This window comes from Arachis stenosperma, chromosome 3, assembly GCF_014773155.1.
Source record: "Arachis stenosperma cultivar V10309 chromosome 3, arast.V10309.gnm1.PFL2, whole genome shotgun sequence".
NCBI lineage: Eukaryota > Viridiplantae > Streptophyta > Magnoliopsida > Fabales > Fabaceae > Arachis > Arachis stenosperma.
In genome coordinates this window covers 15,659,633-15,672,565 of record NC_080379.1, presented here as the reverse complement: position 1 = coordinate 15,672,565, position 12,933 = coordinate 15,659,633, and the positions used below count along the sequence as shown (strand labels likewise).

The 12,933-nt window shown below is 34.1% G+C and overlaps 2 protein-coding genes and 1 pseudogene across 8 annotated transcripts; 2 read left to right on the top strand and 1 right to left on the bottom strand.

The window, feature by feature from the left end:
• The first annotated feature begins 2,169 nt into the window (after nt 1–2,169).
• On the top strand, nt 2,170–2,896 carry LOC130965560 (NAD(P)H-quinone oxidoreductase subunit K, chloroplastic-like; annotated as a pseudogene).
• A 1,628-nt stretch (nt 2,897–4,524) lies between these two features.
• LOC130967403 (signal recognition particle 14 kDa protein-like) lies at nt 4,525–9,248 on the bottom strand. Of its 5 annotated transcripts, none has more exons than XM_057892248.1 (5): nt 8,978–9,248; nt 8,620–8,713; nt 8,389–8,498; nt 6,595–6,751; nt 4,525–6,144 (listed from the first exon to the last, which is right to left on the bottom strand). In XM_057892248.1, exons 1-4 carry the CDS (start codon nt 8,978–8,980, stop codon nt 6,596–6,598), a joined length of 363 nt encoding a protein of 120 aa, XP_057748231.1. In that variant the 5' UTR covers nt 8,981–9,248; the 3' UTR covers nt 4,525–6,144; nt 6,595. The 5 variants fall into 5 exon arrangements, with proteins under 5 accessions (XP_057748231.1, XP_057748229.1, XP_057748230.1 ...); XM_057892246.1 differs by lacking the exon at nt 4,525–6,144 and adding an exon at nt 6,161–6,525; XM_057892247.1 differs by lacking the exon at nt 4,525–6,144 and adding an exon at nt 6,161–6,479.
• On the top strand, nt 9,167–11,045 carry LOC130967402 (protein LPA2). 3 transcript variants are annotated; one of them, XM_057892244.1, is made up of 3 exons: nt 9,167–9,646; nt 9,791–9,956; nt 10,787–11,045. In XM_057892244.1, the coding sequence occupies exons 1-2, from the start codon at nt 9,238–9,240 to the stop codon at nt 9,934–9,936; spliced, it is 555 nt and encodes a 184-aa protein (XP_057748227.1). In that variant the 5' UTR covers nt 9,167–9,237; the 3' UTR covers nt 9,937–9,956; nt 10,787–11,045. The 3 variants fall into 3 exon arrangements, with proteins under 3 accessions (XP_057748227.1, XP_057748226.1, XP_057748225.1); XM_057892243.1 differs by having other exon boundaries at nt 10,775–11,045; XM_057892242.1 differs by lacking the exon at nt 10,787–11,045 and having other exon boundaries at nt 9,168–9,646; nt 9,791–10,234.
• The last annotated feature ends 1,888 nt before the right edge of the window (nt 11,046–12,933 follow it).

Below are 12,933 nucleotides of genomic sequence, written 5' to 3'. Positions count from 1 at the left end.
AATATATGTTCATGTATTTTCCTTTTTTAAATTTTCTTTAAAACGGTGCCAACATATATAAAATGAAAATAAGAGCTCTATAGAGCAACTTTTTATTTTAACTCAGTTCAATAATTATTGGAAAAATAATAATAGATGGTTTAAGAATAATAACAATAACAATAATAATATGCATAGGAACATAATCCCCCCATAAAAAAGAAAATTGCGATACAGTATAAAAAAAACTAAATGGTGGTTGCATATGTGTGAAATTATACTAGTTAAATTAAATCGGTAGCTCGTGAGATTAGTCGCTTGCACTAAAAAAGCCTTCATTAATCTAATTGTACCATAAAATTTTGAAGATGGAAAAAACTGTATCACGTTGATCTTCATTCCTTTTTTATTGAGTTATCACAATGAGTGACATGACTCATACTTTTTTAAGCTGGACTAGACGAAATAACCGTTATGACCATTAAAGTTAAATAATATTATTCCATCAAATATTTAGTCTTAAAACTAAAATGATGTTGTTTCGTCTAGTCATCATAAAAAAAAATACATAAAGTTACTCATAGCTTATGGAGTAATTCGACCAAAAATGAGTGAAAGACTAATGGACAATTTTTCAATTTCAATAATGTTTATAGTGTAATTAAAATCTCGGAAATTTTTTCAGATACAAGCTATCAATTTCAGAGTTTACTTAAGACTTAAGTTGAAATTGTACAAATGTGAATGTGAATTTCCTCTTTCCTGTATATATGCATGTAAAATAGTAACACCACCGTTTTATTCCATATTCCGATTCCCATTCAAACTCTAGAGAGTTAGATGTTTTCACTTCAGCATTCAATCATAACCTATTAAAAGTGAGACCCAATACAATAATGTTGAGGGTACCACTAAAAAATAAAAATCCAAAACGGTGGAAGGGTACCTCGGAAGATATTTTATTATGTAAAAAGGGTCTGAATGAACATCATACATTACATTGCCATATATGTATATGATTGCATGTACATAATATTGATGTGTATGGGCTATTAAAAAGTCACAAACCAACAAGTAAGTGTGAATGTGGCATGAATGAGTAATAGTTCAAATGACATAATCTCATCGTACTCATTTAAAAATGTTGTGGATTCGAACCTCCTAATCTTTGATAAAAAAAAAAAAGTGTAAATGTGGCAGAGGGCCCCAGGACCCATGGAAGGCCCTCCCTATACTACTCAGCCATTGCCCCCTTTCTCAAAATTTCTCAACTTAATAAATAACTTTGTGGGGATTTGTGTAGACTGAGGAGAGGCTTATGATGTACTCAATTCACTTTTCTTTTCTTTTCTCTTATTTAAGGTGTATAGGGTTTCATTTCTTGATACTTTCAATTTTTTTTAGTAGTTCAATAGAGAATCCATTAAACTTTAAGTTGATCTAGGCCATAAGCAGACCTACGTCAGGATAACCCCCTTTCTTTAAAACACTTTGGTAGTGCTCTTTGATTGTAATAAAAATAAAAAATCAGAGCACAAAAAATCATCTTCTTATTCTTTCTGTCAAGAAAAAAGATGGTAGACTAACTGATCGAAATATCAGTTAATGAAAAAGCCCAATGCAAAAAAGATGCATGTTGAGTTTTTTAAACAATTCAAATCATTTTTATAATAAACAGTTTGATTTGTTTTACCGAGAAGGTCTACGGTTCGAGTCCGTATAGCCCTACCCTAAGATAATAATATATACCCTAAGATAATAATATATATATTTCTATTTCTTGTTAAATATACTCACAAATTGAGTATCTAATATATCGCATTTATTAGTATTCTAGATTTAGAATACTATACATAATAATATTATACCTTGGATTTTGAAATATAAAAGAATCTCTCATAGAATAGGTTATGTTAATATTAGATAGAATAATGAAAAATTTCAAAATTAGATAGAATTCTAAATAGATTAAATAATCGAATTCTAGAAATTCGATATTCCAATCGACTAATAACATATATTCCAATCGACTAATAACAACTACTAATTTGTTTCTGTTAGATTTTCCACATTCATAGGAGTACATTTATGTTTTTGCTTTACGACTATGATATTTTTTGGGCATTTCTAATAATATCCAGTCTTATTCCTATTTTGGCATTTCTAATTTCTGGAATTTTAGCCCCGATTAGCAAAGGGCCCGAAAAACTTTCTAGTTATGAATCGGGAATAGAACCAATGGGTGATGCTTGGTTACAATTTCGAATCCGTTATTATATGTTTGCTCTAGTTTTTGTTGTTTTTGATGTTGAGACGGTTTTTCTTTATCCCTGGGCAATAGGTTTTGATATATTGGGGATATCCGTATTTATAGAAGCTTTAATTTTCGTGCTTATCCTAATTGTTGGTTCAGTTTATGCATGGCGAAAAGGGGCATTAGAATGGTCTTAATTCTTGAATATTTAGATAATAAAAAAAAAACATTTAGACAGTTATGAATTCCATTGAGTTTCCCTTACTTGATCGAACAACCCAAAATTCAGTTATTTCAACTACATTAAATGATCTTTCAAATTGGTCAAGACTATCCAGTTTATGGCCGCTTCTCTATGGTACCAGATTCGACTTTGATCGTTATGGACTGGTACCGCGATCTAGTCCTAGGCAGGCAGACCTTATTTTAACAGCGGGCACAGTAACTATGAAAATGGCTCCTTCTTTAGTTAGATTATATGAGCAAATGCCCGAACCAAAATATGTTATTGCTATGGGAGCCTGTACAATTACAGGGGGTATGTTCAGTACCGATTCTTATAGTACTGTTCGGGGAGTTGATAAGCTAATTCCCGTGGATGTCTATTTGCCAGGCTGTCCAACTAAACCAGAGGCCATTATAAATGCTATAACTAAAACTTAATTTTTTAAAATAATCAATAATATAATAATATTTTTATTTTCAAATGCATTAAACAGTTATAATTTTTAAGAATACAATATTAAAAACTCACATATATTTTACATTCACACACAATAGTATAGATAAGGTGGCTTTTTCCTTTTTTTTTTAAACTTTCATTTTATATGAATTCTAAGTTGGGAATTTAGTGAATTTGGATTTAATAGAGTTGCTTAAATACTTGGCTTGGATTGACGGAGAAAAAATATTCAAGGACTTGTTTTGGTGCGAGTTGGACGTTTGGGTTGAGTTGATTATTGGAGAATTGGAGCTTGACTTGCTTGTGGAGTTCTTGGTTGAGGTTTGGATCTATTTTGGAGAGAAAATTTAAAGATTAAAAACTGCCGTCAATAAGGTACAAATTTTTGTTTCAGGTCAGCATTATGTAAAATTATGTGAAAAAAACTTAGATTAAATACCTTAGGATAGGATTGAATGAATAATTATTGTTGTGAATTATTGATAGTTTAGTATGATTAATTGGTTGGATGATAGTTTGAATAATGATATGTATATATATGAATGAGTTTGGATGCAAATTTGTAGTTTGATTGCCTATTATGGTGATTGATATGAAAATTGGCCTAAGGCTGTGATTGAAGGCATTTCGGTAAGTTGATTGATAATTTATTGAGTGAGATTGTGGCCAAAAGCCATAATTAGATGAATTATGCATTGGCATGCTTGATGTTGGGTGATGTGTGTTGATTTTATGAATTAATGTTGTTGATGAGATGGTTAATTGATTTGGAATTGGTGGATTGGGTCTTAGATGGTTAGGATACGATTGAGAGTTGAAAATTGACTAGAGAGTGTCAAAGAATGGTTTATGTTGAGTTTTGGGATGAAATAAATTGGGAAATGGTAAAATTACACTTAAGCAAAAAATTGAGTAAAAACATATTTTTGACAAATTTCAACGGGATATAACTTGGTGCTTGGAGTTTGGATTTAAATAAAACTTATCTTAAATTAAAGATGACAATGAGAGCTTTAAAACTGTCTAAGAACGAAGGAAACCAAATTTTTTAGCAAAAGTCATGCGCGTTTGAAAACTGGTGTAAAAAACTAAAACGGCAGAGTTTGCAGGAAACTCAGAAAATTTAGCCTGCGCGCGCAGGGGCGTGCATGCGCACTACACAGAACGAGTGTTTCAGCTCGTGCGTACGCACACCAAGAAGAGAAAATTGTACATTGTGCATACGCATAGGGTGGTGCGTACGCACCTGACGAAAATTGCAGTCTGATCCGTGCGCGTGCATAGGGATGTGCACACGCACACACTTTGTTTTGTTAAATAACCCTGTTTTTGTGATTGTTCTGCCTTTCCGGGGTGGTTGTAACCCTCTTTAATCTCCGTACGGAATTAAATAACTGATAATTAAGCTTTGAATACACTAAGAAATGATATGACGAATTAAATTAATTTATTACCGGATAAGCACTTAGTTAACCGAAGAAAATTGTTGTGGGGATGGAGGTCTTATACCGCCCCGGTGTTATCCCGCTCACGAGAAAACGAATTTGAGTACTTGATAAGTAATTAGGATTAACGAATTTAATAACTTATGAAATTTATTAAAGTCAATGATTATAACTAATTGTGGTTTGAATGACTGATTTGGCAAAGATGTTGGTCTTATCCCGCTTGCGTATTGATCTGGCATTTTCACTGGGTAAGGACGGTGGTTCCATCCGGCTTGTTTCGTGGTTGCGGTGTTACGTGGGGACAGTGGTTTCATCCCTCCCACATTTTCTCGGTGTGTGAAGTGTGGTGGGCACTATATCCCAAAAGAGTGTCGGACACTATATCCCTGAAGTGTGGATGGCACTATATCCCAAAAGTGTGTCGGGCACTATATCAGATAACACAAGAGAGATGATATCCAGATTAGCTAATAGATGTGTCGGATTTTGACAATTTAACTGACACGTGAACTCACGGCCAATAGGATACGCATCATACTGCATTTAATTGTCATTGTTTGAGTGTGCTTAATTGTCTTTGGTTTTCCTAACTGCTGATCCTGATTAACTGTTATCTGTATTACTTGCTTTCTAATTGTGTTTAACTTACATTGATTACTAAATGTCTTTGATATTACTAAATTGGATACTAAATTACTGAGTTGATCAATTGTGATATTGGATATTAAAGATGCTGAGAAGTGTTGGAAAGAACTGTGACTTAGGGAATACACCCTGTTTGGATTAGAAATAACCCTAGGTTTGAACTTTATGAGTTTGGAGACTAGGATTGTCTAGTGAGTTCATATAATTTTATATAGTCTCTATTTAGAATTATTACCCTACTGAAAACCTTCGAATTCTCACCCGTTGTGAAAATTTCTATTTTACAAATACACGACGTGACGCATCTCATTGAGTGTGCAAGATTCCTTTTCAGCAAAGCGAGCTTTCGGAGTTTATTTTGTTTTATGTAGTACATTTCTCTACGTTTGAATGCTGTATTGTATACTCCTCTTAGAAATTTTATTTTAGAGAAATAGGATGTATTTTGTACTCTTCCAGTTTGCATTATGTCCTAGCTGACCTTTTCTTCGAGAGTCGAGACTAATTCTTATTATGTATCTACTCTGGATCTTATATATATATATATATATATATATATATACACACACGACGTTTTCTTACCTTTAACGCTTCGAATGTGATAACGGTCGTCGTTTTGTTTATCTTTTTTCACGTGCTTCTAGTTATATTATGTATGTATTCTTGCTTTTAGTGTCGTAATGTCCCACCACATCTGATTTACGATTATAGCGTAAGGCTTTGTATAGTAGAGTATTACAGTCTGAATTCCATCTTGTGCATGCAACAACTCATTGGCCATCGGCAAATCTTTAAATAGATTTTTGATCCACGACGGATTAGTTTTTAACCTGCCGAACTAGAGAATACCCGTGGGAAACCAAAAAAGCTAGCTTTGCCTAATGAAATGCTGCTTGAGATTGTGCAGTAGGATTTAGGTGACTAAACATCTAGTTTCTCTTTTCCTTCTCTTCTGTTATCTTGATTCTATAAAAGATTTCATTCATAGAACTTACATTCGTTTATGGGAGATAAAGCTAATCCACATTGATATTAGATCAAAATTGAATATATGATGAATAAGACACATACCATTTAGTTATCTTATTTGGATTGCCCCTCCACGCCATGTAGCGGGTAAACAGTACCTATTATACCTGTAATCAAGCAACCTTACCTCAACCTTCAATTCCAATTTTCCAAATCCAATAATGATCAATGAGTTCGTGTCAACAAATACTAACTCAGAACAAGATCAAAACATGCAATATATTGGGGAAAATAAATATAATCTACAGATTCAATTTATAGACACTCCAAGGGGATTGATGCAAAATTCTGAGATATTGCTAACCAATGAACATCTATTTAAGGAAAGCATATGTGATCAATCACATGCCTTAAAACCCGAAATTGCTCTAGAATGTAAAAAGTCCTCCCCGACCCCATTTTCCCTGTTCCTCTTCCTATTTCTCTTCACTTCTCACTTTGCCTACGAACAAAAAAGAAGTAAAATAAAACTGAGGGGGCCTAGCATCCTGCAGATGAAAATAAAGTCAGCAAAAAATGAAGTCTGTGCAGAAGCTCAGGCATCAAAAGTTGATTACTTTAAGATTTCTTAGGCCTCTTTGAAGTGCCTTCTCTCTTATCAGCCTCCGCGGATTTCTTCTTTTCCTTCCTTTCTCTCTTCTTCAGGGAAGTCATGTGAGCCTTCAATATAGTTGCATAAGAAGCTTGAAAGCGCTGGTGATCCTTTGCTCCAACCTATTTAATGAATGGTGGGAAATTTTGAATATTGAGTAAAGGAAACAACATCTGTGCACATGAAAATAAGTTGACATAATAATTAGCAAAAACCGTTATTTTTTTTTGGTCTTTGGGTGGCACATGCTGTTTAAGTGATATCCAACTAAAAGTTCTCCAAAAATTAGCGCTTTTCGGGGTTAGAGAATAGGGCTTAAAAGTCCAATGGAAGACAAAACACCAAGATGAATACCATATAAAATCCCCCCAAAATCCTCTGTCTAGTATTAGATGCTCAGTTCCTCTGTTCCAGGCCAGTTGAATACCGTAGAAAATTTGCCAAAATTCTTCTGTAATTGCCTCACAAATCCTCACCTTTGCAATCTCATTACCCACTTTCCAGCAGAGTCACTCGTAATGCCCCCACAGGCAGCTGTTCCTGGACACCCTATAGATGCTCCATCAGTGTTTAATTTTAACTAATTACATGGGATTGGGTTCTAGGCAATGTGAAGAGTGTGTGTGCTTGTCCTGTAACTTGAATGAAGTATCTTGTGTTTAGCATTGTTGAATTGGTTGGTTAACAACAACAATAACAAAGCCTTATCCCACTAAGTGGAGTCGGTTACATGGATCAAACGACGTCATTAAATCCTATAATGTTAGTGTGTAAGTGAGGAGGCCTAGTGTGATTAGCCTACTAACTATAACACAGCATCACTTATAAATATGTTCCTAACTTGATTCTACAGCCATTTCAACATAAAGGAATATAACTTATAATGCTACAAAAATGTCATATGTATGCCAAAAATCAGTAACTATGTATTTATATATAAATACATGTATTGTTTAACTCATTTTCAAGGTGTATTTGTTGTCGATGCTTTGATCTCAATATTTCAACTACTATATGATATTCCTGACCTGAATGCATTAAACTTGGTCCATGGAATTTTGCAGAGCAACTTATTTCTAGTTAAAAAAACAAGCAAGCAGTAATGCAATGAATAAAACAAGTTTCAGAACTAAGAAATTTCCGGCACAACAGCACCTCCGACTCATTTTCCCAATAAAAAAAATGTTATTTAGTGAAAAGAACTGATGCAGGAAACATTGGCATATTTATAACAAATGTATCGGATAATTTTCATAAGTCCATATACAACTGAGTTGGTTTAGATCAATTCATGCTGAATACTATTTTGTTCTTGGGAGTTAGTTTGGTATCAAATATTGTTTAGTATCTCTTGAGAGACTTGTTATTTCTATAAATTTTCAGGTTTAAAATCAATTACGGTAGATGAAATTTGAGATCTCTGTGACTGTAAATATGATCAAACAAGAATTGGGTTTTAAAATTTGAGTAATTCCTAAACACATGAGACTGTAAACCATGCCCATCAAGAGATCATGAAAAAACACTAGTAGTGATGCTTCAACTATCTTCCTTTCACTTTCCCCATTTCAGAATCAGTATGATCTGAGAGCCCTTAATCATTACAAGTGGGGGAGCCGAATATCATGCCACAACTAGTCACAAGATTATCTATGATATAAGTTTGCACTACCAAAAAATTGCCAATTAACATGAATCTCCTAAAAGCACACTGAGAAATGAGAATGATAAGCTCATAATATATAAGATACACACGTACCGAAGTAGAGATTGTCTTTTTCCCATTGGTCGCACGGATAAGGCATCTATACTCAATTGCTTCACCAGCAGTTGCCATTTTATTCCTAACGGCTTTAGACTTCAAGGTTGCTAAAAGGCGCACCAAGAACATGAACAAGAAGAATTAGGAGTTAGAACTCACTTTGCCAAAAACTAAAACCTAAAGCATTTGATCAGACCATAAAGTCAACACTAATACACACATACACACATCGTTTAAGTGTAACCCAAACAGAGCCCGTCTCAGTGCTTCGCTCGAACATGCTGGTGAGTTCATTGAGAAACGGATCTAGCTGTAGAAGAACCTAGAAAAAAAAACATGCAAAATAGCAGGGTTTAGAATGGAACAACAACACAACACAATAATACCATGCCGATTTTGCAATCAGAATCCTACTTCATACTTTGGAAGAGAAGGTTAAAAATTAAATAAATAATAATAATCATAATAGTAACAATTTCAATTACGGTAGTAGTAAAAGTGCACAATTGTGGAATAGGAACGGAAATGGGAATGGTTAACGGATCACAAGGAATGCGTTAAAATCCGAAGAATCGAATTGAATTACCATGGCAGATGGTTGCAAAGTTGCAGTGCAGCTGAGAGCTTCTGATGTGGGAGATGAAAACGCGGTCGCTGCCTTCAGAATCAAAGCAAGTCGTCCTTTTTTATTTTTTTTTATTTACGTTAGGATTTCTATTGGGCCTAAGGCCCACTAGTTCAAGCAAACAAAAAAAAAGAAGGAAGGTGGAAGAGAAAGCATGTGGATATGGTTACTTGATCTGAGCATCACACTCAAACAGCGTCCAACGAACAAAAAGGGGGAAAATGGCGCTACAATCCCAGTTTTTATGTTCCTTTTTCAGCGGCAAAGTTGGAGATGCACACAGTGTTCCATTGTTTCCCAGTCCCAGCCAGTACACCTTCAGAATCAGATCGCAGAAAGCTTCTGATTCTGAGGATCCGGCTCCGTCCAGCAAGAAAGGATTCGGGTCATCGAATTCCAATGAGAGTGCTGCAGCAGTATCAACAAGCAGCAGTAAGAAGAAGCAGAAGAAGGGTAAAAGAGAAAGAGCCTCCATAATTCGAAGGACTCCAGTGGAAAAGCCCGCGTTTGTGTCACAAGAGGATAAAGCTGAGGCGAAGGAGCAGAGCAAGAACGAAAGCGCTTTCATTCTAGCCTGGCTTGGTTTTGGTCTTGTCATTCTTGTTGAGGGCATCTCTCTTGCTGCTTCCGGTACCTTTCTTTTTTTTTTTTGGTCAATTCTAACTCTAATATTCAATCAGAATCTATAATTGACTCAATATTGTTAGAAAATTGAAACTTAGTATGTCCAATAATTATGTGATATAATATCCTGCTCTCAATTTTGATGTACAGGGTTCCTGCCAGAAGAGTGGGACAAGTTGTTTGTGAAGTATCTTTATCCGTCCTTCACGCCTACGGTTTTCTTGTTTGTTGCGGGAGCAGTTGCATATGGAGTGTTCAAATATCTGCAGAATGAGAATATCACACGACAGAAATAAATGACAAGAAGGAAATTACAGTAAGAGCCACTCATCTTTGATCCCTATGCAACAATCCAAGCTTCCATCCTCACCAAGTTTTAATGAGGTTTTTGAAAGCCACTCATACTATGTTGTAATTAATTTCATCACCCTTTTTAGCCGCAATTGGTTCCCTTTTTTAACTTGGTGCTGTTTGGATGTTGAATATTCTTAACTTAGATCTCTTCATTTATTAGAATTCTGGTTTGTTTTGCTCCTTATTCTGTATAAAGCAACAACTAGACCATGACTTCCACCATGGCCTAGATTAAATTCATCTTTGCTGCAGTGTTGAATTTTGAGCCATCGTTTTATTCTCTGCAGTAAATTTCCTTCTCTTTTTCTTCCCTGCTTATAATGAGATAGTCTATGTCATGATAATAATACATTTGGTTCTTAGGGTAATGAGCTAGTCTATTAGTGATGATAATAAATTATTCGTGGGACTTAATGTTAATTGAGCTGAGAGCTGCAACTCTATAACTGACTCAGTCGGCTGTTAGGAATTAATTAAAGTGGTTACAGTTAGTTAGTTAATTTGTTACGTGCTTGGTTGGTGATGTAAGGAGTTAAGAGTGTGCTGCAAGTTAACTAAATGATGGTGTTGGTGTAGTTGGCATAGCTTTTCCTCACTTAAATATGAACTTTTGGCATCCATTTTTACTTAAATTGATCTTTCAGTTCTGATTTATGGTTCCCTAATACGTTGAATCACATGGGTTCACCATGGTTCCTAAACTTCAATATTTGAAATTGTGCTAACTGCTAGAGTATCCATGCTTTTCAGTTTTTCTCCACTCTGTTCAAAATCTCTTAGCCCTTTTTTCAGGTTAATCAAAATATCCACGGCAGATCGACTAAGCCATGGAGTGTTTTTCATGCCCAAGATGGGATTTGAACTTCCAACCTTAAATGCTTCGTTTGATTTCGATTCCAAGACAGAAATGTTGAAACATAAATAGAAACACAGACAAAAAAATGTTTGGAAAGAGAGATAGAGAATACAACATAAATAAAGAGATGAAAAGTTTTATTAGTCAAGAATGGTGTTGGAAGAATGTAAATGGTGGTTTGATGTAGATGATAAAAAGATGGAAACAAAAATGACTTTTTTATTAATTTTTTTTCCTTTGATATTTAATTTTAAAAAAAAAGATACAAGACCATTTTTTATGTTTCTGTCTCTAATATTTCTCTCTGTCTCCATATTTATGTCTTAGAACAATATTTCAAAACAGAGCCTAAAGAACTAGAGATTAGCCATCAGGTAAAATCTATTGCCATTTGAATATTTGATAGTAGACGTGCATATTTATCTACATCGATGGGCTTGTTTATGCTTATTGGGCTTTTCCTCCAGAAGCCCAAACACTTGGGTTTAACCAAAAACAAAAAGTCAAAGTGCACTTCCCCAAACCAAAAAAAACATTAAAACCCCCAACACCAAAAAAAAATTATAACCACCCCCCCCCCCAAAAAAGAACACCAAAAAACGTACGGTATTAAGAATTCATAAAATATTGAAATGAAAGTAAAATTGAATTGAAGACCCAAAAAAAAATTTGAATTGTGAAATATTTCAATTCTTACTATTGCAGATAAAGTAGTGTAATTTGTTCTAAACTTTGCTCCGTTTACTACATTTACAATTATACCTTGCATGATCTCATGCCTTTCTACATTCGCATTTCAAGTTTCAATTGATTCGTTAATAAGAACAATAAATGGTCAACAGGAATTGACTAACCCAATTAAACCTATGAAAGAAAGTGAACCAAGAAGTTAATGAGTAACTAATCTGTTGCGCATGTTAGTAACACAGCTGAAGGTTCGTTAGAAACCTCAGAATATGTCTACAAATGTTTACAGTTCTTCACATGCAATGCACAGTTTCTCCCCTTTTTTAAAGATGATTAAAGGTACCTCAGGCTAGAGTCTTGGTGTGGCCAACAGAATAGGAAGAACAAACAAGAAGAAAAAAACAAATCGGTTTTGTAAGATGCATCTAGCACGAGGTAGGACATAGGAGATATTGTTGCTTTACCATAACACTTCTATAGTCCTATGGAAGCCCTTTAATTTTCTTATAGCCACTAGGTTATGGATTATGGAAGATTCATGTGGTCCACATCCAATATATTTGTCCTTGTTAAGGTTATATGGATAATGCTGCCTGCATATCTCTCATTCCTTAATTACATCATTATATGTTCTTATATATTATATGAATATATACATATAGATTCACACGAAATTTGAGGGAAAAAATAAAAAACAATATGCAATTTGTATCACTTCCAATGTGGGTATCTAGTTTTATTTTATCTTATTATCAAACATTGGTACATTTATCTTTTTTTAATACAGCCTCATAAATTGTCTCAATAATTTTTTTTTATGTTTGATTATCGATGACGTAAATATTTTAAATGATTGGTTGATACTCCTTAATCTTCACCTTCACTGATATCTTAGACCATTTAAGATTGATCGAAATGTTAGAAATATATAATCAATTTTTTATTCAAAACGTTTTCATTAACTAGTTAATATTCATATTATACCCAAGATATAATGACTAGTTAATGATATTCATATATAGGAATTAGTTCTTATTTAAGTATTGAGCTAAGCATGCTTACAATGAATTTTCAGACCATGTGTGAAGGTGTTATTTAATTTTGTTACTAGTAGAAGTTAAAAAGAATAGGCAAAACATGCTATGATTATTTTGCCTCCTTTTAACATAGGAAATGATAAAGTGCTCATCTTCTGATTTTTGTCCCCGTTCTTCCTTTTCCTTCGCTTTAATCACTGCTATGACAATTGACAATGCATAGTGTACTAAGGTTGTTCTGGATTTGTGTTTTAAAAATGGTGTATGATATCATTATATTGGTTGATTTAATCATTTAGTTCACCTTTCATTTTTCTATTTCCCATTTTGTAAACAGAGTGGGGCTGAAGGCCGATAAA